General features: G+C 41.9%; 1 protein-coding gene across 1 annotated transcript; it reads right to left on the bottom strand.

Annotated features, from left to right (window-relative positions):
- Positions 1-125: 125 nt before the first annotated feature.
- Positions 126-14,724, bottom strand: cavin4a (caveolae associated protein 4a). Its single transcript, XM_083782354.1, has 5 exons — positions 14,406-14,724; positions 12,869-13,143; positions 11,849-12,049; positions 2,205-2,480; positions 126-1,364 (listed from the first exon to the last, which is right to left on the bottom strand). The coding sequence occupies exons 2-5, from the start codon at positions 13,070-13,072 to the stop codon at positions 1,062-1,064; spliced, it is 984 nt and encodes a 327-aa protein (XP_083638480.1). The 5' UTR covers positions 13,073-13,143; positions 14,406-14,724; the 3' UTR covers positions 126-1,061.
- Between the last annotated feature and the right edge of the window lie 11,370 nt (positions 14,725-26,094).

The raw sequence follows: 26,094 nt of genomic DNA, 5'->3' as shown, positions 1-26,094 counted from the left end.
GTTTATATGCTAAAAGTGTGACTTTAATACTGTGCTACAGTGTGTAAATCAATGCGGACATTTTTTAATATCCATTTCTAATCAGCAGAGATTTGAAAATAACCCACCAATATAACTAATATAACAAAGTAACTACACAACCCAAAAATCTGCCAAAGTGAAAATTTGCTGTAATGTTCCATTATGTACAACATTATACATTCGATCTAAGATCGATATCATATACAGTACATGCAGATCCCATTATAAATTGCCATCGCTTTAGTTGATTTCATTACAGTACATTCAGTATCGTTTCCTTTCCTGTTTATTCTCTTTTCACACCATTTCACACCACTTCTTGTATCTCATGCTGAACAGACCTTTTTCACAGAACAGATGGTGTTTACCAAACTATTTCATGTCAAAATGGCTGTATTGCCTCTGGCCACCTTGTGCAAACAAATCCGAGCAGCTTACTTACAATTTTTATTCACTAATAAGTAAACCCTTTACAATCACGTTTCAGTAGTTAGGAGGACTTGGGGTCCGAAAGGTGAGCCTGTTGATTGTGCAAAGTCTTCATTGTCGTTCTTTGTGAATTCTTAGACTTTCCTTAGTTTCGCATGGATTGTTCTGTAAGTTTGTTTTTCATGTTGTGTGTTTGTTTGAGTACCAGTTCTAAGCACTGAAAATCCAAAGTTGAAACTTTGAACATCCTCTAATGTCAGTCCATGTAACTCACACATCCGTCTGTAACATATAATACCTAATTTATGTGTCATATGCTGAAAATGTGCAGAATTACAAACTCACAAGCCGTCACATCCGTGACGCACTCAGACAGGTGATGTAAAGGCTCAGTGTCGTTATGTTCCATTTGAACACATTTTGTCTGTAAAAGTAAAAATGGCCATCGTTGATGTTGACCAATCACAGACACCCCCCACTCTCTCTCTCTCTAGCTCTCTCTTCATCCCGGGCATTACAAGCTCCCTCATCCAAACACTCCCCCCAACTCTTCAGATCTCTCACTGGGTCGTGTCCTCCGACTTTTCCGCCTTCCCTCCCCAATACCTCCTTTACTCCTTTCCTTCCTCCTCTGCTATCCGGGTGGCTCCTGCCTCCTCCACGGGCCCCTCCCTCTCTGCCACCTCGGTGTTGGCCACGGCGGGGCTCTTCCTCCCCTTGGCCCCGCCCTCCTTGGCCGCCGCCTCCTCCTCGGCGCCCTCCAGGCCCTCGGCGCCCTCCTGGCCCTCGGCGACGGTGCGCTCCTTCTTCAGCTTGATGTGGAAGGTCTCCTTGGTGGGAGCGTGCTTCGCTATGTTCTCCTTCAGCCTGGTGCTCGCTGCGTGCATCTTCTCCCTCTTCTCTGGTGGCACCACCTTGCAATTTTCAATTGAGACATTTTAGCGGATGTTTTTACACGTGTGACATCAGCATAAGCAGAGTCAGGCATGTCAGCATCAGCAACTCTAGGCAATAAACAACACGGTAAATAGTCACATAACAATGAACCTAGCATCTATCTAAACCGGTGGTTTGCCAAGGACCCCCAAATTGATATGTATCTGTAAAGATTTTGTGCCAGTGTCCTCGATAAAAGAATATTTGTGTTAAATCGTTTTTAAATGATTACAAAAATATATATAATATATATTTCAAAAGTTCACAACATGTCACATTGTGAGATTGTAGATTGATCTTTGAATAGCTGAAAACCTTATTGTGATTCTATATTAGCTAAATGTATAGCACTTTGAGAACCACCGGTCTAAACAACATCTAAAATAGCATTGTGATACAATGCTATTTTTGCTACTTTAGAATTTGAATCCTGAAAAGTAACAGTTTTGGTCAAGTGAGGTTTCCAGCTGACAACAATCTATTATACAACAGGTCGTTTCGAGGAAGCAATGATTGGTTGAAACAGCCTTCTAGCCGAGCTTCAAACCAGCATCACGGAACACCAGCCATGTTGTTCTCCTAGAGCGCAGCAGACTCGGTGGCTAGGCTAGCTAGTTTCTTGGGACATTTGTGGTCGTAGTGGCTTCATCTGTCATTCAAAAATGTCGATTTTTTTTGGCTAACTGTATAATCAAGGGTGTGCGTTACTGTCATTAATGGCACTTCTGCGCTGCTTACGGAACTCGCTTCGGCTCGTTCTTGCAGTAACGCACACCCTCTCGTGTAATATTGCTTAAATATAACAGACATGTGTGCACCTTCTCTCCCAGGTTGTGCATCTTGTTCCCCAAGTTGCCCCGGGTCTTGGCCATGTTCTCCTTGGAGAAGGCGGACCTCAGGCCCTCGGTTGACTTCATCATGGACTTCTTCATGCGGGCGCCGCGCGTGGCGTCCGGCTCCTCCACGGCCAGGTACTCCTCGTCCGAGGAGAGGTCGGGAGGGGCGGCGTAGGTGTCGGCCTCCACCTCCACGCCAGCCAGGCCCACGCCTTTAGGCACCTTGTTGACGGTCACGGAGGGGATCTGCGCGTCGCCCTGCGAGACAAAGGACACGTGAGTTTAATTCTATACACTCTATATGAATACTGAATAGCAGATAATTGCCTTTCCTTTTCAGCTTCATCCAATCAGATCTTACATGATCTAATACACTATATATAATGTTCCAGTTCCAATTTAGTCTGCTATTGTTTTTTATTATATATATATATTTTGTCATCATTTTAATTTACCATATCCGTTTCTCTCTCAATGGATAAAATTGGTATCCCAAACTGAAAGTATTTTTTTTGGAGAGACAGGGAGAGGAGACTCAGTTAAATTAATTATCTAGACCCTCCAAAAAAACGTGATTATACATACTGTAGCTACCAACTTTTGAGGTGTATTGAGATACTACTGTAGTACTGTACTGTCCTCATCATCATCAAGATTAAAACAAAGCAAAACAAAACTAAACTAAATCTGAAATATTTCACTTTAATGTTTCAAGAATAATATATACGTTTCCACAATATTCAACATCTCTTTGCTGAACATTGCAGATCTATAAGTTCACGACACGTTGACCAAATGTCTTTGTGTTGTGAGCTTATAGATCATCTATTTTCACTGATTGTTCACCACAAATTAGGGATGCTACAGTATATAACATTCTTCTTAAGTGGATAATAAGTGGAAATGGTGTTGTATGGACTATTTCTGCTATGAACATCGGCTCTTAACTCTGAACACTATATATTGTCTTTTGACAAGCTGAGCCAGAGCCTCTGGCTATTCGGGGGCCCTTGGCGTGCGGGGAAAGGTTCAGGAACCCCTGTGCTAGACATGTGATATTCCATCCAGCTTCCTGCTTGTGAATACATGTGAGACCGTGGACATGGCATCAGTTGGAGCTATTTATACAGTTCACTACTGGGAGTTGATACAGTAAGAACATCCTAATGCATAAGATAGAACAGGATCCTCTTACTTTATATTCAGTATGTGCAGAGGCACAGGGCCTGCAGGTATACAAATACCCTCATTTCACAGAAAGGATTCATAACTAATTAAGGGATTGTGTGAATGTGCAATATTAAAAGTCTGTTATCTGATTACAGATTTTTACTTGCACGGTCAAATCGACCAACGGAACCGGTATTGCAGTACAAGTTTCCAGTAGGGTTTAGTTATACAGTGACAGTTCATGCAGATGCAGACAAAAAAGGGGGAAAAAAGAAAAGCTTTTTGAAAGTTTCCCCAGAAAACACTGATTGTATCAGCAGCCTTCATCATCAACAAAGGCTTTTTCAGCTTCCCATTCAACCATAAATATTGGTTTTACCGTGAACATTTTAAACCAAAATCTTTGCTTCTGGGGGTCCTGGAACAAATACATATAATTGTGGGGGTCCTTGCCATGAAAACGTTTGAGCAGCACTGATATAGCAACTTAATGCGGGTTAATAACACACAGAAGCATAAAAGAAAAAGTCAACTTCAAAATCTGATCTTTTTGGCAAACTACACCATCATACTACAGCGTATAACTTGGGCTTCACATGTTCTTTTGTTTCAACAAAAAATACTTGCTCTGCTCCTCGCCAAAAATCCTTTCCCCTCACTCAACGGGCACACGCCCACAGTCACCTCCCACGTCCCGCAGGTGACTTTGGTTTCCAAAGCCAATTCATTCTAATTAAACCCCGGCCACTGGCGAGGAGCACGCTCATTAATCAAAAGCAGGAGTCATCAGAAAGGCTTGCTGAATGACACCATAATTACACCAGCAGGGAACGGGGTGCCGCTCAAGGTTCTTATTCAGAGCCTTTGAGCGGGGAAATGGCCCAGAGCGTGACACGTTGACAAAAAAATCAGTCTGAACGTCTCACTAAGCGAGCAAGGAAACGCAGGCAGAGGAGGAGGAGGTCAGCGAACTTTGTGGAAGAGCGAGATGTGTCCCTAAGACATTTTAAAGTGGGCTTCAGTTCAGTTGAGGGTAATGCACAGTGAGGGGGTTATTATTGAGACAGGGTCGTGAATCAGCCAGAGGAACTTTTATTTCTCAATAATGACCTCCTCTCTGTTCATTATCAGGCTGCCACCCAATATATAGGAGAAACGTTACCATTGTAAGTTTCTGCATTGTTGGGATTAAAGAAATGCAACGCTTTGTGTGCTTTGCGGAAACATTCGTGACATCTCTGGCGACCAGGCTCACTTATTACATGGCTATACTTAAAGATGAAATCAATCATTTTATACAAAGTGTAATGACAAATTGAAGAAAATCACTGATTTAACCATGTAAGCCCTATATACTTAGTTGACCGGGGGTCCCCACTACACCAGATCTGTTTACCGAAATCAGGTTTATAGCTTGTAGATCATCTATTATTGCCAGATGTGCGCCCCCAGAATCTGTATACAGTATATACGCTGCTAGGATTTAAGTGGCTAATGTCAGACCTAAAAGCGTCACAGAACATCATGAGGGAAGGCTGGTTACTTCCACTCTAATGACCGTACATTTGAAGTACGGGGTGGTGGTGGGAGGGGGGGGGTCAGCCCACATGGTGGCATCTGGCCGGAGACCCCTGTGGTGCCCGTGTGTCCCCTAGCTCCCCTGCTGTTCTGTCACATTGGAGCAAAAACTAAGCTTTGTCCTCCAATGTCCTTTTTGGTCACCAGAAGCCACTTCTCCTTCCTCTGCTTGCAAAATAAGTGATTTATCTATTTCCTGTTAACACCCAGTGTATAATGGACTGTGGTGGTCTGTTATGAACCACTTTAAACCTCTATTCTTAGAGAAACCGACTTGAGTTACAACTGTATTTGGATCGCCATCTCTTTGCCAAAAATAGCCAATCTAGAAGCTCACAACGTGCTGCAAACTGACCTTGTCGATCAGCAATCTTTTGGCTAAGGTTTTGCCCAGAATACGGATGCTGGGGTTCGAGCGGTTAAACTGTAATTAATCTAAGCTAACAACTAAGATGTTCTCAGGTATGGTACACACCTGCTTGCTATGTGGCCCTAGCGACGCGTTGGCACTCTTTAGTAACGCATGTCTAACCTCATGTACATAACTGCTGCTTTTTTATACTATACGTGTATATACATTATGTATTAGGTTGGCACTCTTTAGTAACGCATGTCTAACCTCATGTACATAACTGCTGCTTTTTACATTATGTATTAGATTTTCTGTCTTTGACATGTTTCCTTTTCTATTTTTTTCCTCTTTGCTTTCTGCCCCCCTTTTCTCTTTCTTTCCTGCAAACTACAAAAATGATGGAGAAACGAATTTCACCAACTGATTTGCGCACCTGTGACAATGAATCTAATTCTGATTCAACAACTTACACAATTTAGGCATTTAGCGGACGCTCTCATCAAGAGCGAATTACAAAAAGCGAGGTAAACATACATAGAATGCAGAGAGACCGTGTGCCTCACTAAACTGGGAACACAGTTAAACTAAGAACCTAGGCCTGGGCCGTGGCTCAGCGGTCCAGGCACCTTGGCCGGTAGCACCGAGTCTGGCAGTGTGCCACGGGTTCGACTCCCGATCCCGACGGCCTTTACTGCATGTCACTCCCTCATCTCTCTCCCCCATTTCCTGTCAGCCTACTGTCTGTCCCTCTATAAAAAATATAAAATAAATAAATAAATAAATAAATAAATAAATAAATAAATAAATAAATAAATAAATAAATAAATAAATAAATAAATAAATAAATAAATAAAAATAAACATCAAAAAATGATCTGTACATTGAAACAATCAATGGGTGTGTGGGACTATCGTTGTGTGGTATTGCATGTTTTGCAGGGTTGCATGGCTGCCACTGCCTGCAGCATGAGATGAGTCTATATTAGGCCATGAATGTCGGAGCGAGGCGCAGCCCCTCAGAATAACCAGGAGCACACATCCGTCAATGTGGAAATTATGAAACCCTACACTAAACGCTGTCTCTGCTCGCTCTCTCGCTGTCAGCCTCCGAGGGGGAAGAAGTACTGTACGCCTGTATTCACAATTTGACAATTACAAAAGTATTGGCATCAAAATAGTAGCAAAAGTAAAAAATACTCATTATGCAGAATGTCCCACTTAATGGGGCATTCTGCATATATTAAAATACCCTATGGGGTGGTTCGGTCGACCAGACTGCAGACCGTGGACATCACAAACACTGTTCAGGGGACTGGCATGATGACAATAGTCAAAGTAATGGCCAGTGACCCCCATAGGTCCTGTATATGAGACCCTATAGGGGCCACAGGCACACCATTGCTCCAGCAGTGTACTGTGTCAGAGCAGTGTTTAACACTATAAATGGCCTCAACGTGGTGAGCATTGCTCTAGATTTGAAGGCTTCAGTGAAGCACTTTGAATTGTTAAAGTGTGTTACAAATACACTTGCCTCTGTTTGCGTGCTGTATTTGAGATGCCAGATATACACATTTAGCCCATGCAAGAATGTTGTGACTGGCACGGGCCACTGGCCCAGTGGTCCATGCACCTATAGGGCCTCTGGCCCAGTGGTCCATGCACCTAGGGCCACTGGCCCAGTGGTCCATGCACCTAGGGCCACTGGCCCAGTGGTCCATGCACCTAGGGCCACTGGCCCAGTGGTCCATGCACCTAGGGTCACTGGCCCAGTGGTCCATGCACCTAGGGCCACTGGCCCAGTGGTCCATGCACCTAGGGTCACTGGCCCAGTGGTCCATGCACCTAGGGCCACTGGCCCAGTGGTCCATGCACCTAGGGCCCCTGGCCCAGTGGTCCATGCACCTAGGGTCACTGGCCCAGTGGTCCATGCACCTAGGGCCCCTGGCCCAGTGGTCCATGCACCTAGGGTCACTGGCCCAGCGGTCCATGCACCTAGGGCCTCTGGCCCAGTGGTCCATGCACCTAGGGTCACTGGCCCAGTGGTCCATGCACCTAGGGCCACTGGCCCAGTGGTCCATGCACCTAGGGCCACTGGCCCAGTGGTCCATGCACCTAGGGCCACTGGCCCAGTGGTCCATGCACCTAGGCGGCCATGCAGCCTGATGACAGCATGTAGCGGGTTCCCGAATCCCAATCCCGACGACCTTTGCTGCGTGTCACTCCCCATTTCCTGTCAGCCTACTGTCTTGTCAATAAAGGCAAAAAAGCCCAAAAATAAATCTGAAATCAAAAAATGAATGTTGTGACTCCGTTCATCAAAATGGTGAATGGTAAATGGTGCATTTATATAGCACCTTTATCCAAGGCGCTTTACATAGATTGTGCATTACATTCACCCATTCACACACACATTCATACACTGATGTCGGCGGAAACCATGCAAGGCACCAACCTGCACATCAGGAGCAATTAGGGGTTCAGTGTCTTGCTCAAGGACACTTCGACACTGACTCTGGGGGAGTCCGGGTTCGAACTGGCAACCTTGCGGTTACCATCCGGCAACTCTACCCCTGAGCCACCGCCGCCTGTCCAAAGATGCTTAATTTAGGAAGACAGGCCATCCCACGTTTCGCTACTAGGTGAACATTGTACTAAAAAAAAGTCGGTAGTAATTACAGACAGAGAAAGGTCGATTACAAAACTAATTTTCTCCTGATTTGTCTCTCTGGGGGGGGGGGGGGGGGGAGCATCTTGGGTATGGTTAAGATCTATTTGGAACACAGGTGATTTGTTGTTCCATTTCCTGAACAGTAACAGTTTGTAACTCCCCACCAGTGACAAAACTAAAATGTGATGACTTGACCTTATCCTCTCTAAACTGCATTGGGAGGCGGTTTTAGAACCAGGTCAGGATGATTGACAGCATCCCCCACAGCCCTGTCTTTCTATTATCCCCAACTACATGCACACACACACACACACACACACACACACACACACACACACACACACACACACACACACACACACACACACACACACACACACACACACACACACACACACACACACACACACACACACACACACACACACACACACACACACACACACACACACACACAGGAACCTGATTTCCTGACAGCAGTTTATCGTGTCCCCAATGGCTTCAGAGGAAAGGATGCTATTAACCTCTGTCTGTCTGTCTGTCTGTCTCTGTCTGTCTGTCTCTCTGTCTCTCTGTCTCTCTGTCTCTATCTCTCTCTCTCCCATGGAGACAGACAGCTGGCTCCACACAGCAGTGCAGTGTGTTTACTGCTCCTCGAAGGCTGGAAGTAGTTTAAACACACAGCTTGCTTCCAATTACACTGAGTGAATGAATAGTGCTGTTGATGTGGAGAGATACACTATACTGTAGTGTACACTATAATGAATAGTGCTGTTGATGTGGAGAGATACTGTACACTAGGATGTCTGCCTACCATATGCCTTAGCACAGTACTCTGTGGAGCTCACAAATTACATTTAGCTTATAGCTCCTCATACCTCTGAGAACTCTGAACCACATCACTCTGAGAGTGTACAAATGGAACCACATGGACCTGCACGTAGTCGTAGCACGTTGTTTCCAGTGAGCCAACGTGCACAATACCAGCATGCTGAGTCTCTGACTCTGTTTGACTAGATATTTGGTGTAGAGAAAAAAACACTCAAACCCTCTATGGTTGACTGGAGTACCTCAGGGCTCTATACTAGTGTGTTTTCTGTTTGTTATTGTGGGGAAAACTTCAGCTGAAAATTCTGCTAAAGATTTCCCACAATATGAATGCTGGGGTTTAAGTGGCTAAGTGCATTTACTAAGTACTTTACTTGGGAAACAAACAAAAAACAAACAAACAAACAACTTCAATAGGCCTATACTCACTTGAATATTTACACATTTTAATTCTCTATAATCTCAGAGGCACTCCACTGCAATTATTTTTGCAACCTCACATTGTAGTTACTTTGGAGATTTTGATTATTAATATAAATGATACATCAACTAATGAATAAGGATAGTGTTATAGACTATAAGCTCCCCAGCAGCACAAAGTCATTACAAATAAGCTCCACCTTTTACCAGGTGCAACATTAACGTGATGAACACATTAATGATAACGATGTCATTAATATATAATATCCTGTTAGTCATCCATCAGTATATATAATATACTGTGTATACTGTATAGTATATCATCGCTGTTGGGCATAAACCTTGCATGTCCATATTTCATCCTTTTCTCCCCCTTCTTTTCTTTTCATAAAGATGAATGCCCTCTATCAGCGGTTCTCAAACTCAAAATGATCATATTTGAAATGCCGCCTTGACAGGCTCATGGAATTGTAGGAGTTGTCTCTTTTTTTGGTTTTTGACATCTTGAAAGCTTGACATCTTTTTTTATATAATTATATAGTATAGTTCGTTCATTATTTTTGACACAGCCTCATTTAATTTAATTATTTAATTTAAGAGGTATTAAAAAGGTGTTAAAAGTCCTTGGTTTGTTTACTATTGAGCGAGAAAACAATGTTGCACTTGCAATTAAGCTAATGGACCCCCCCCCCCCCAAAAATAATTTGGGCAACCCATGGGGTGTGAAAAATCTTTGCCATGATAATTTTTGCCAATAATGAAATGCCCAAATTAGAGATGCCAGATTGAAAGCAGTTACGAATACGTTTTATAAATATTGAACCAATATGAAAAGTATTAACATTGGATCCATTCCCTGTAAAGTAAAGTTTTTTGGCATACAAGATTTCCACCCGACGGTTACCATGCATTGACACATGCATGCATGCGCGTGTGTATGTGTGCGCGCACTCGCGCAGTGCACGCACACATACACACGCGCACACACACACACACACACACACACACACACACACACACACACACACACACACACACACACACACACACACACACACACACACACACACACACACACACACACACACACACACACACACACACACACATACATATACACACACATGTACATGTGTGTGTACGTGTGTGTACACTACAGTAATGCCATGTTACTGTAAGCACGTCCGCGCAGCAGTTTCTCCGTACATGCATTGCATTCGGACATTAAAACAACTATAATTTTCATGGTTTTGACTCTGGGATGGCCTTTATATGCTCATAAATGCCTGAGTATATTTATATTCCATAAGTTACAAAAATGCAGTCGATGATGTCCGCTCACACGTTCCACCGAAATAAATTCCCGGTCATTTTGCTTGTACATGCTGTGTCATGCAAGATGCAAAATGCATTTGACGGTAAATCTTGAATGGTAAACGACGTCTATATTCCTGTCTCTCCATAGCTTTGTCTTGGAGTTATGAAGGGAAGCTGGAAAAATGAAAATACTCAAGTAAAGTAAATGTTACTTGCTGAGTTATAGATGTATCTAAATGTATAGCCGAGCCTGAACGCCAAGATCAAATTCAACTCACATTTTTTATAAATAAAGCGTTATTAATGTTGTCAATCTATTCGTGGGTATCTGACTGAATTATAATAATGATTATTATATCGGTACTTGGTTGAAATTAATTTCCACCGCTGCATGCAGCTGAACCTGTGTGATGTCGTTGTTCAATTAGGATCAAAGGCTGCTGGCTGTGTTGACGAGAAGATCCTGTGAAGTGCCGTTATGCGGTGGCGATAAGAGCCCATAAACAGCATGCAGAAACCTTTGTGCCTACACAGTCTAATATAAACCACCTCACTGCTGCTCCCGGCTTAATGAAATTAGTTATATGAGGTCTCTCTGTTCTCACTATGTAGGCGAGGCTCACACACAGTGGAAAAGCATATATTAGAGACATGCACCAATCAACGGTAACAATGCCTGTCTTTGAAACCACCCACACATCTAGTTAGCCTGGGAATTCATTACTGACAGTTTCTCCTGTTTCCTTTCTGTTCCGAGTAAAAACCTTGAAGCAGCCAAAGTAGCCAATGTGCAATCTTGTAGATTGCCTACAAAGAGATTTGATGTATAAAGTAAAAAGGAGTAGGCCAAATACAGGGCCCTGGGGGACCTCAGTATAGGGTTAATGGTAGATAGAGAGGTTATGACATACGTATTTTCTTTTTTTAAATCACTCCTTAGACAGAGACAATTTTCTTTCTTTCTTTTTTAAATCAGTATGCTCACACATTAAGGTCATAATAAGACCATCGTCAGTGTCATGATGGCACTGAGACCGAGACAGATTCTATAAATGCCTTCTAAACCAGTAGTTCTCAGCTTGTTCTAGTCAACGACCCCCAAAATGATGATGTATTTGGAGGCCGACGCCTCATCTGAAAAGGTTTTGTGCCAGGAAAATAGTAGGTGAGCTTGTAGATCTGCTAGTTTTGAATAAAATCAAATCAAAAATGGTTTTGTGGTGTGCGAGTCTTTCACCTCTCTAGCTACCTTTCATTTGTAGCTACAGTAGGACAGTCTAACCCTGGACGTTACCTGGTAGATGACCACGCGGAAGCGGTTTCGCGTCAGCAGCTCGTCCTGCGTGCTCTCCACCCTCTTGACACGTACGTTCTGGCTCTCCACGCGTGCGCGCACCTCCTTCACGTTGGCGCTCACCTTGCGCGTCTTCTGCAGCAGCTTGTCCACCGTGCTGCCTGTGGACGCGTGGTCCTTGGCCAGCTTCAGCACGTCGCCCTGGAGACGCAAGGGTTAATACATTAAGACATGATAGAAAAACAATACAAATAAAAATATATTGCTCAGTGGTGCTGATAGGAGGACCCCCAGCGTAATATGCATCTCAAAATATTTTGTTCCAGGGACCCCCAGAAGCAAAGATTTGAGTTAAAAAAATCACACCAGAGTGAAGTGAGGGGCGCTAATATATTAAAGTCTAACTCATGTTGATTAGGTGATGTAATGGTGATGTAAAACAAATGGTGCCAACACAAACATTAAATGCCATTAACAATAATACCAAACATTTGACTTTTTAATTGATGCACGTTGAAAATAGAACAATGGCTTCTATTCCATTGTGCTAACTTTCCAGTAAGACTGTAAGAGAAAGGCTGTATTAGCTTGGAATCCCCAACAATGACATCATTGGTAGGCACCTAGCTGTAGTTAGTTTTGAAAACAATGCAGTTTCAGTTTAAAGTTTTATGTAAAGCCTTCATTTTTATTTATATTTTTTGTTAAACTACGTATTAAAACTACGTATCTTCATATAATTGGTCCTCACAAATGCTCATTATAAGATGGCACCATTTCAGTCTACTCACTCTGTGTCTCAGAGGAGGACTCTGGACAATCCAGAAACATGATTTGTTAAAGGGTGAGGAAATAGCTCATCCACAACACATCACAACGGAAATAGTACCATCTTATAAGTTATAATACCAATTATATGAAGATACAGTTGAAAATGGGTTAAGTATCCCTTTAATCATTCATTCATGGTTCATTAGTTTCTAGCTTTGGTTGTTTGCTTAGTTACTGTAGTAAGCTTGCCTGGATGTTTTTGATGTTGTTCTCCAGGTCTTGCTGGCGCTCCTCCATGCGCTGCTGACTGCTCTGCACGCTGTCGATGATTCCCGCCACGCGCTCCAGCAGCGACATGATGGTGAGCGCGCTGATGGGGTTCCCCGCTCCGTCCTCCAACGCCGAGATCTCCAGCTTCTCCTGGAGGCCGGCCGCCATGCGCAGCTTCTCCATCGCACTGGTTCGAAGGCGAAAGGTAAGTTCTATAGGAGCTGTAGTTCGGAGATGGCCCGCTGGCTATAGGGCTAGAAAAGATAGAGAGATATATAGAACCCAGTACTTGAGTCAAAGTATCTATAATCCTGATCAAATATGACTACAAGAGAACGTTGCTCTGTTGGTAAGTAATGAAGTAATTGCTTTTAAAAAGTACTCTAGAATTCAAAAGTCCAGATTACAAAAGATTTTCAAGAAATTATCAAAAAGATAGAAGCTGATCTACAGTAGGCCTACGAGCTCCAAAGCAACATGTCATAAATGTTGACTCGGCGCCATTCAATGCCGTGGAGACAGAATGGTAAATCAAGCCGTTGGCATGCGACGTCGCGGGTGTCCCCTCATGTCAAATGTCTGTAGCGTGAGGCAGCTTGACAAGTGCATCCACTGGATATGACGCTAGTAAGTCACATGGACTTACCCCCAATCCCACCCTTGATACTGAGAGCCAAGCAGGGAGGCATTGGGTCCCAGTTTTAAAGTATTTGGTTGGTAGATACTACCCAAACGGGGATCGAACCCAACCTCCCAGTCTCAGAGTGGACACACTAACCACAAGGCCACTGACAGGCCATGACTTGCCCTCTCCGGGAGGGCGTGTGTGTGTGTGTTCTTTGGCTGTGTACAGTCTATGGAATACATGAAAGACGTAATATCACAGCCACTATAAGGCTAATGTAGGATAATCTCTACGTAAATGTACTGCCACTGCATGGCTATTGTGCACAGTAATGTCTATTAGTATTGTTGTCGTTAGTCAATGTCGACTATGGAATTCGGCATGACCCCACATTAAATCAATCCACAGATAAGAGAGAGAGAGAGAGAGAGAGAGAGAGAGAGAGAGAGCGAGAGCAATGAGGCAGATTTCATCCAGTCAGGAGAGAGAACCCATTTCATAATTGTGTTATGTTCCAATTATTTCTTTGTGTCAGCACTTCTAATTTGACTATGAGTTCTCTCTCCTGATTGGTAAAATTGGTATCCTATTAAACCTGAACATTTATTTTCTCGTTATTAAAGAGCTGGAGAGACGGCGAGATGTGTGACAGACAGATGTGTTACAGAACATATATATCTATACCAATTATTACAATCAAAATATAGAGCTACTACAGTAGCTTACCTTGAATACTTTCAAAAGCTTTCAATAATAGTTGAGCTCACAATGTGACACACCGTGAGCTGAGCTTGTACAATTCTTCCAACAGATTAATTACTACGGATGAATGGAAAAAATATGGTTATCGCAGATAATTCTGCAATTGTGTAATAAATGCAACAGGCCTACCGGCTGGCTTTCTCTTCCTCTCGGACGTTCCTTCCACTTGCCTTGAGGCCCAAAACCAGAAGTTCCTGGAGATGTGGTTGCCTGGATGTGTGGTCCCAACCTGATGACAGAACTCTCTCTGTCCTTTAGTTCTTGCACTTCAGTGGACCGTTTCAGAACCTTGGCGAAAAACCCAAATGAACTCTTAAGCCCCAAGCCAAAGTTTCCTGGAAGTTTTGTGTTGCCTGGAGGAAGCGTGGATTTTGGGGAGGTTGTTGGTTTTCAGAGCCTGGGGAAAGAGAGCGAGAACGTCCCTAAACCGCGGTGACCCAACTCAGGTCTGGGACAGGAGAGCAGAGGGGAGGGGAGGCTCCTCGTTACTCCTTTTTAGATCACTGCTGGGGGTCCGGTTCCCAGCGCCCCCCTCCCCTCCCCCATGCACAGACAAATCTGGAGTGTTAATTTCACTCCTACAGGGCAACATATGAACCTGTATGGGTCAGTTTAATATGCTCTCCGGGTTAAATTAAGGTTCAGGATTCAGGGCGGCGGGGTATGGTCGGTGGTTGGTTGGGGGGTCTGACAGGGGGTGATTCAAAGGGGTGCGGCTGTGATGCCTCCATGACTAAAAATACCCCGTTCAGTCTTTGTAAGATGATCCTGGGACATTCTGGGAAGATGCAAAAAGCAGCGATGGGGCGTCGGAAACCCCCTGGACAGCTTTTAAATATAGAGCTGTTTAACAAAGACGCTGCTGTCAGTGTGATAGATAGATAGATAGATAGATAGATAGATAGATAGATAGATAGATAGATAGATAGATAGATAGATAGATAGATAGATAGATAGATAGATAGATAGATAGATAGATAGATAGATAGAGATAGATAGATAGATAGATAGAGCAAAAGTGGAACAATAAAATCGAAACAAAATGTATACACACGCACGCACGCATGCACAGACAGACAGACAGACAGACAGACAGACAGACAGACAGACAGACAGACAGACAGACAGACAGACAGACAGACAGACAGACAGACAGACAGACAGACAGACAGACAGACAGACAGACAGACAGACAGACAGACAGACAGACAGACAGACAGACAGACAGACAGACAGACAGACAGACAGACAGACAGACACACACACACACACACACACACACACACACACACACACACACACACACACACACACGTACTTAGTTTAGACATTTTTTGGTTTAGACTAGTCATTGGTTAGACCAGTCATTAGTCCTACAACTACAACCTATCTCAAACCCTCACCCTAAACCTAACCTCCCACGGGGCAGCACACCTAAACCTGTATAACCTTAACCCATGTCTAACCAATGACTAGTCTAAACTAAGTATGCACCCCACGTGCCCTGTACAAAGTGTACATCAACGGCCTTGCTAAAGAGCGGTGACACATTGGAGAGTTTAGGCTGGGACATCATCACAGTTGTCTTGTTGTGAGGGCACTATATTGGAATGTGTGTGTGTGTGTGTGTGTTAGTTAAAGGCGGCACTGCCTTGTTCACTTTCCCCCGGGAAAGCAGAAAGTCCAAGCATCGTCCAGGAGTGAGATCACGCTGTTCGTTTAACTCTGAGAGTGTACAACGGGACAATTTGGTTCTGTTAGGGTGCATTTGGTTCCATTTGTACACTCTCAGAGTTACAGACCCGTAAGTGCCATAGTAACTGTCCATTTGAATTACAAATGTACCTGCTGTAGATAACCTTTTATTTCACAAGGCTGAGTGGTACCACCTCCCCTCTGGTACAGTACCAGAAATTGGCTGGCACGGTTTTTGGCGCAAAGTAACCACAGTATACCGCTAATCAACTTACAACTACATACTCTATATAGTATATGTATATGTATACGTATGTCTTACGTCATCATTTAGAGCTAGTCATACGTATACTATATACATAATCAGTAAAATAAAATAGCAAATTGTGCCTGATTTGCTGGGACCAGAGTACATGGTGTGTATATGTATGACTAGCTCTCAATGATGATGTAAGAAATATGGTCATTTATGTAATCTGGTCCCAGCAAACCAGGCACAAATCTGCTGTTTTATTTGCATACGCATCAAGTGGCGGGTTGGCTGGCACGGTTTTTGGCGCAAAGTAACCACAGTATACCGCTAATCAACTTACAACTACATACTCTATCTATATAGTATAATGTATATGTATACTTATGTCTTACGTCATCATTTAGAGCTAGTCATACGTATACTATATACATAATCAGTAAAATAAAATAGCAAATTGTGCCTGATTTGCTGGGACCAGATTACATAAATGACCATATTTCTTACGTCATCATTGAGAGCTAGTCATACATATACACACAATGTACTCTATACCTTTTTTTTCCATCACATATCAATGATTTATTTTTCTTTAAAAAACTAAAAAGGGATCCAGAATATATCTACATTGATAAAACTGTATTTCTTATATAGATAGAAACATGAACCATACTTAATAATACTAGGTGTTTACATGCATAAAGTAGATAGGTAGCAAATAGTTACACCTAATTAGACATTTCAAACGTTCCTTCACAGAGATACTGAGATTCCACAGTTTACAGCAATCGAAAGTACTTGCTCGCTCTGCTTGCGCACTAGTTGGCCATTTATGGCCTACTAGTGTGCAACAAGCAAGTATGCACTCGACAGAGTGCAGTTCTTGTTTAATCTGTGTCCCACACTGGGCAAGACCTAGTGGATAGCGGGATTTTGGCGGAGGTACCGCTCAAGGAAATTATGTTGATGCTTTAGAAATTTGTTTACATTCTCCGTGTATAAAACACGTGTTTTGATCATTTCTCAAACTCTGAACCCTACCACACGAGATCAAGTCATTTCCCCAAAATTGGCACCCCAACATGAAAATGCATTTTCTGTTTAAAAAGCTGGAGAGACTGGGATACTCCTGTTACTGAACAAACAATCTATACTATAGCAATGAGTACTATCACAATATAGAGCTTTTTAACATTTATTTTACACACACACACACACACACACACACACACACACACACACTCAGGCTCTACGTCCTCCCAGTGGGGGTTCCTCACTGGCAGATGAGTGTAGTTCACACAATAGCAGTGACAACACACACAATGTGTGTGGGGAGGAATCAATCATCATAGCAACTAAATTGTGGAGAAAAATGGGATTAAAGGGAAAAAAGCAAAAATTTAGTTATTACAATGCCATTTAGAGTCGAAGTATACAGTGTTACCCAGGGGTGCACTAAGTATGGAGGTAACACTATGTTTAACTTTAAGTATACGGTGAGACCCAGGGAACTAAGTATGGATGTAACACTATGTTTAACTTTAAGTATACGGTGAGACCCAGGGAACTAAGTATGGATGTAACACTATGTTTAACTTTAAGTATACAGCATTACCCAGGGAACTAAGTATGGATGTAACACTATGTTTAACTTTAAGTATACAGCGTTACCCAGGGGTGCACTAAGTATGGAGGTAACACTATGTTTAACTTTAAGTATACAGCGTTACCCAGGGAACTAAGTATGGAGGTAACACTATGTTTAACTTTAAGTATACAGCGTTACCCAGGGAACTAAGTATGGATGTAACACTATGTTTAACTTTAAGTATACAGCGTTACCCAGGGGTGCACTAAGTATGGAGGTAACACTATGTTTCAGCTCACAGCGATGTGTAACAGCTGCCGGTAGTGAAGAGCCATGCAGCGTGCGTCAGGTGTCACTATACGCTGTACTGTAAAGTCACCAGTGACATTAGGAGTGACTCCTCCTGGAAGCAGCTCTGCATTCAGCTCACAGCCATCTGTGACACAGTGACAGATGGCAGGGTGTGGACGGCAGCAGAGCTTAACGTGTTATTTTCATCTGCAAGCCACAACTCATTTTAATGAATGAATAAGACGCTATTTTTTACCAGTGGTGGATTAAGTGCTCAGATGGTTTACTCAAGTAAAAGAAGCAATACCACATGATAATATTATAAAATAAATCAATTATTTGTTTTAAGTAAAAGGCCTGCATTCAGACATATTCGTTTGCTTGAGTAAAAGTACAAAATCATTCACATTAAAATAATACAACTTTTCAAAATGTTTAAACGTTTTATTTGATCTACAAGCTTGTAGATCGCTATCAGATGGGGGTATACATGGGGGGTTTTCATCTTTTTTGAATAAAACGTAATTGTGTCTAATCTGTATGTTATAGTATGTTAATACATTATAACTATACAATTGGGATGGTTGTCTTTTGTCTCCCTGCTCTTCTATTGAGACATTTAGACTGTGTCACCTAGTGTCTCACCTAGTGTCTCACCTAGACACAGGATCTGACACGATCCTATACCTGATGGTCAAAAGTACATTTATCCCCTAGCTGAGCAAGCAGGCGGGATCTATTAGCTCAATGGTAAAAAAATAAAAATAAGTAGAGCAGAGGAAAGTTGTGCAGCTTTAAGTAAATTAACTTAGCACCATAAAAGCTAAACATTCCTTTTCACAGTACAGAATCTGAATCGGAGGCCATTTCTCTCTCTCTCTCTTCTACCTAAACCCCCCACACCATCCACCCACCCACTCTTGCTGTTGCTAAGCAATTAGTAAAAAAAGAAAGAAGAAGAGAACCTTTCTCTGCTACAAAATAAGTACATTACATGCACTTATCCAATCCACAGCGGAGGATTAAAAACCTTTAATGGCACAGCTGAATCGATTCAAAAGCCAATGTGATTCATCCGATGACCATTATGCCCCCGACGAAGAAGTCAAACATTACCCTTTTTAATCGATGTAGCTAATAAATGTTTTACCTTTTTTTCCTCTGCATACAATGCCATTTGAATCATTTTTGCAGTTATTTTATCCTAATGGTTTTGTTCCCATTGTACAAGCTGCAGTAGCCTAAATATCATTACTGTCGGGCAGAAACCTTGTATTTTCACAGTGAGAAAGTACAACAAAATATCCAATTTACAAGCTCACAATGCAACACCGCGTGTGAGCTTGAATCGGCTGTATAGAGGGTATGCGAGTGACATCATCATACCCAGAAGTTATGCAGGAACGCCGCCTGAGTGGCAAAAAACGACTTTCTGGCCTTGACAGCCCATACATCCACACAGAAAAGTCTTATCTGATTGTATTAAACAATGTTAAACAACATTAAACTCACTTTGCCACTCACTTTCCCATTGACTTCATGCATGCACATACCCTCTATTTGCAATAGGTTTCCACCCGACAGCGACAAACAATACAGTACATTTTTGCATTTCTTTTTTCTACTTGTTTACAATATTTCTCCTATACTGTTAATTTGCTAATGGTTGAATTATTTATTATTGTTGCGAGTGCTAAAGATCAGATTTTGGAGAATAAAATAATGCAATTTGCCTGCAGTCTGTACAAAGCCTTTTAGATCCTTCCCCTGGAGACAGAGGGATGTTTTTGTTCCGTATACACCCCCATATCAATTATGTATCTGCTGTCTGCATTATTGTCTCAATGTGTTCTGCTCCAACCTCACTTGGTTTTTTTTATGATTATTATTTTCTCCATGGTACCCCAAATTGATATAAATTTGGCCAGGGACCCCCATCTGAAAAGGGACACCCATAAGAGAAGATTTGCATCTCACAAAGCTTGTAAAGCCACTATTTTCGAATAGCCAATTTGATCAAATACAATAGAGTTTAACATGTTTAAACTGTTCCTCATTTTGCGGGGGACGCCCTGAAACCGACTCAAAGATGCACAGAGGTGGACACCCAAGTTCTGCATTCACATTTTGAGTGAAAGTACAAATGTATTGGCATGAAATTATACTTACAGCATCAAATGTAAAGGTACACAGTATGCATAATGATGTAGATAGGTTAGATTAACCTATCTACATAATCATTTATTACTTAATAAATAAGTAATTAGGTTTTAAACTAGTATGCAAAGTAACTAATAAATAAAGCTGTCAAAACATGAGGGAGTGCAACATTTCCCTGTGAGACAGGAGAAGTAAAAAGTATAAAAACTAAAATAATGATACTTGAAATACTCAAGTAAGTGCCTCACATTGTTTTACTCAAGTACAATACTCAAATAAATGTTATTATATACTTTCCACCACTGGTAATCCATACTTAAATATTGTCTCCGTCAGGTGAAAACCTCATTATGTCCAAAATTGTTACTTTTCAGGATTCAAATTCAAAAGTATGAAAACCAGCAGATCTACAAGCTCACAACGTATTGCTTCGTTGTGAGCTCCCCCACAACACTTCGAGCTTGTGAATCTGCTATCAGCCGGTGTTAATTTACGATAGCCCAACAGCAACAATATAATTAACGATGGAGTACCGTGATCCCACCCCCCCCCAAAAAAACAAAAAACAAAAACAAATACAAAAAAGCGTATCATCAGATACTATGATTATACTAGGAGGAAGTTTCTTTTTCAAAAAAAGTGCACAGAAAGTGTTAAAATGATGTTCTGACCTGATCTGACCACACCCTCCAGTTCAGTATACTGCATGGTTTTCACCTTAGCACCACCCACCTGAACTCAAGCTGCGCCCACAGTTGTATGATATGGGGCTAGGGTTATGATGTCACTAGTGGTGTATTTCGACTGGACCTTTCAGCTTTCAGGGAAGACATACTGTATATTATACACACACCTGGGGCTGGGGGTCTATTAGAATATAATGTTAATTCCATAGACACATACAAAACAGAAAAAGTACACACACCCCTGCATCTTTAATAATTCATATCAATACCTGCATTATGTTTTTTACGAGTGTTGTAGTTTTGGCTTGTCTGTCTGTGTCTGTCTGTCTGTCGTCCGTCTCCCTGTCTGTCTGTGTGTGTCCGTCAATGCGTCTGCTAAGAGGCTTCAACATGAAGCCAGCAGCAGCTGTCTCTTAACTCCCCCACCAGCACCATGCAGGTCTATAATTACCCAGAGGCAGTGTGGTCTGGAGACTAAGTTTATACTACTGTAGTACGACGGTGTCCGCCTGCCAAAAAATAACTGATCTCCGCTCTAACATTAGCTTGTAGATCTGTTGTGTTTGGCAGGCCGTCGCACACCCTTTCACAACGCACGGATACAATTAAGCTGGAGTCTGCTGTTTGTCAGGTTTCATTTACTGTAAAGCACAATGTACTGTTTGTTTTGAGGTATTCTTTACTTTACTTGAAGGGTCGCGACCCCTCGGACCCGGGAGGTCCCGAACTTATCCCATTTTGGGCGGGAACCCATTTTGGTGTTTTAAACATTATGTTATAATTTAGCTATTGAAAAATAGCAGATCTACAAGCTCATAGCGCGCCACCGAGTGGCGCGCTACGAGCAATTAAAAAGTACCTGAACCAGTGGATTTGCGCCCTCTACCGATATTGACGTCAGACTTCGGTGCTGGTGATTATTGGTTGATGCACACGCATACATAATGAACATCCCATTGACTCAAATGAAGTCTGAAACGCTGTCCATTAAAAAAAAACATTTCAGTTTTTTTATTTTTTTTGGTTGAGACCAAAATAGCCTCTAAAAGTCCCACATGCAGTTTATTAACAACATGACAAACACATTCTACTCACATTGACAAAGTCACAGAGATGCGAAGGTCCACAACATGAAGAATAACCTTGGTCGACCACCTACGACCCAGATAAACACTGATTTACACTTTGCCATAAAATAGCCACAAGCGGCAGGACAAAGTATAAAATGAGTGGGTGTACGCCAACTAAAAGCTGTCTACAGACTGCGTCATTTTGGACGCCCAGACAAAAGGCAACAATATACTTCAAACAAACTACAACTTGTTTTCTGCTTTGGCAGGTCAATGACAACTAAATTATGCCATTGCAGAGCAAAAGAACTTCGGCAGTGTCTTGCTGACGTTCGGTTTGGCAGTTGTTGCTCCTCCCAAGATGTTCCAACTAGCCGAACACCCGCTAACCGAACATTGTGTGATTGGTCAAATACTCAATGTGCTCATGATTTACAATGTTGTATTTCTGCGACAGGATATGCCAGCAAAGTACCACACATGGTCAGTTTTGAAGAAAGGTCATCTCCCTCTCTGAGCAATAACAAGCGACCGGCAGTTGCAGTTCATTAATGGAGAGAGATATGTCACCAGAAACTGCAAAATCTCTGAGATAAATTATGACAAAGCACGTCGGAGGTTGATGTAAACAAATAGCAGAGATACGTGGAGTACTACTGTATATACAGTGGGTGGGTCTTGAGGTCAGAACCCAGAGCGGAGTCACATAGAGTGTAAAACACAACATCGAGTATAAAACACTACAACCTCAGATGAAGTTGTGCCGGTGGTAAAATATCCCAATTAACTCTGATGCCTGAGGCCGAATCTGGGAACGCCTTCTAGGGCCTGACTTAAGGTTGCTATATGTATAGCAATAGCTGACACAGAGAGCGCGTCGGCATCAAAGGTAGAACAACATATAGGTTGCACCAGGCGTCAATGTGTTAAAAACCTATTTTCCGTGGTAAACTGGCACAGTCTGCAGACATCTTAAGAAATTGTGGATGGCGATGGGAGGACTTAACGACAGGAGACGTACATGCCTGCGTCCTAGACACACGTGACCTCAGCGTGTCAGTGATTCTGTTGTCATAGATACACACAACAAAGCAGAGGATGATGATGAAAAACAGGAAATAAACAGGATATGACGACACACTCGCAAGGTTCCACCCTCTGAACCCTGGCAGCGCGATCAGATCGACAGTAGACCAAGACGGAACACTTTTATACAGGTACATTTGAATGTCTTTTTTTTATCAGCCTGTCACGTCCTATTCTTCTGTCTCTGTTGTCAACAGTTTGTAAACAGAAAGGATTACGATGTTTAGAATTTTAAGCATTATTGAGAAAAAGAGGACGTGCGCTACACAGTAAAATCCTCAGTGTTAAATTATGTGTTCTTAACTCTAGGAGAGTACAAATGTACACTCCCAGAGTTAAAGGGTCACTATATAACTTGCAGCTCTAGGAGTCACACTTTTACAACGTCATTGTTACATGAGGTAACATCACTTCTATAAGGCTGCAATCATGAAAGTCTGCAACATTGTACCAAACGCTGCCTTACGAAAATATATTCCGCATACAAAGTACCGAACCAAACAAAAATGATTAATGATTCTGACAAAATTATTACAATAAATGAAATTTTTTCACTATCATTTATTTTATTCCAAATGTTTTTAAAAGTTCTGTTTCATCAAATTGTTACCTATACTAAATTAACACTGAGGGTTTAATCAGTGTAACAAGTTGACAACAAGTTGACAACAATAGCAGGTTAACGACCGTATCGTTCCAACACCTGGCATGCCTCCACACCCCACCCTCCTGCATGGGGATCCATTAAAAAACAAAACTAAAAACTAAAAAACTAAACTAAAAAACAACGTGCTGTGCTTGGTAAGGTCTCTCTGGGCAGCAAATGTGACACTAACAAAAAACAAAAATCATGTAATTTACACATTCAAAGAGAAGCCTTGCTCACGTCCATTTCAGCAACCAAGACTTTTCATTTCCGTACCATTCCTCTGCAATGTGCAAGCCTTAACCCTATCCCTCTGGACTAACACAGACCGCAGGCCAGTGATTCTCAAACAAGTTGAACTCAGGCCTCAAAAAGAGGTGTGCATTGGTCATAAAATCTTGCACATCTAGGCAGAACGTCGAGTAAACCAAAACAAGCGCACCAATCAAACATGTCAGCCAATCGCTCAACCCGCTTGGGAATCGCTGGGACGCACGCCGACCCCCCACCCGCCACCCAGAACAACCTCTGTCCTTACAATCGTTTGTTAAGAAACACTGAATCCACTGCTTATCAAGGTGGTTGCTTTGAAGTCAACCAAAAATGATGTTAAGACTTGTTCATATTTGTGTGCTTTCTTTTTCTGAAGCATTAAACATTCCCTTTTTTCAATTGATACAAACTAACACTTCCCATACTCTTGTCTGTCATACCACACAGCACGAGTTCATTTAACTCTTAATGTGGGCAATTAAATAGGGCTCAAGGGTGTTTGCACCCCCACATGGTCTACTAAGACAATCCAATCTGTAAATTAGTCAAAATGACCACAGTTAAATAAACAGGTGTGTCTGTCATACACCTGGTTGTTACTCAGCGCTGACACCTGCTGGACAGAGTGCGTTTGTCAATGCACCTGCTGTGACAATGTGTGGGGTGGTATTTCTTTGTTAATTTATTTTTTGGTAACCACTTTCACCCTGGTGTCCCTATTTGGGGCATTTTATATGTTATCGAACATTACAGTAAAGAAAATAGTCAATCTACAAGCAGCTTGTAGACCAGCTATTGTTCCAATAGCTGAAGTATAACACAGGGTTTAAGTGGTTAAAAGAAAACCTACAACACATTGGTTATTTCTTTCTTTTGTCCTAACAGGTCATGCCATGAACTAATTAGAATGATATAAAGTAGGCCTAGATAAAAAATTAAAATAAACATTTACCCTTGTATTATTAACAAAGAAAAGTAAAAGAAAGAACTAATATAAAAAGCACATAATAATATTAATAAGTTATTAGCTTAATTAGTTGAACAGTGTGGCTTTTTATAACATAATGAGAGAACAAGTGTAAACATATCCATCTCCCTGGCTGACTCTCTACTAAAACAAATACAAACTAAATAAAAAATGCATTTGGTGAACAGCTGCACATTGTTTGTTAAAAAAGTGACAGAACAAGCGCGAGAGAGAGAGAGAGATAGCGAGAGAGATACAGAGAGATACAGAGACATAGGGGGTAGAAACAATCTATAACAATAATAAATAGCACATTCCGGTACATTCCAAAGCATCCGTTTATGATTCTAGAATTCCAGCTCAGCCAGTTTGACCAAACGTACCACATGTTGTAAAGCATTCAATGTAATGAACAAATATAGCAATTAACACAATCAACTATAGGGCTGGGCCATATTATGGACAAGATGAAATATCACAATATGTTTTGACCAAATACCTCAATATTGCCAATATTGTGACGATAATATCGAATTGTGACAATAATATAAATGTTCCTTTTTTAATTTATCAAAAGAATAGCAATCTACAAGTTCAAAACGCGGCACAATGTGTAGATCGGCTATGTCCACTATTGCAAAACATTTTTATAAATTAGGCCTTAAATTAATAAGACCAGTAAAAGACAACAGTTATGTTATGTCATATTACGATATTACGACATCCTAAATCCCAGACCTTGTCTCATATGTAGGGTTGGGATCCGGAACTGGAGGAAACGTGGGAACAGGATCGAATATTGAGGAACCGGAATGGGTTCCATTCCATTTGGAAGCGTATTTATCACACGGTCAGAGCTGGTACAGTACATGGACTTCACTTACTCAAACCTTCACCATGACTCTGAGAGTGTACAAATGGGTCCATTTGGTTCCAGTACACTCAGTTACAGACCTGTAAGGGACCATTTATAACCCAGAGGGTCCACTGGACCTCACTTTGAGAACCACTACAATAATACCTATATATGCAAAAAGGAAGGGAACCGTTAAAACCCTCATGGATCCCAACCCTAATCATATCCTGGTATTGATATGATTAGGCCT

Source organism: Protomyctophum parallelum (assembly GCF_964188405.1).
Source record: "Protomyctophum parallelum genome assembly, chromosome: 14".
Classification (NCBI taxonomy): domain Eukaryota; kingdom Metazoa; phylum Chordata; class Actinopteri; order Myctophiformes; family Myctophidae; genus Protomyctophum; species Protomyctophum parallelum.
The sequence above is the reverse complement of the archived record's forward strand: the minus strand, read 5'-3'. Positions and strand labels throughout refer to the sequence as shown.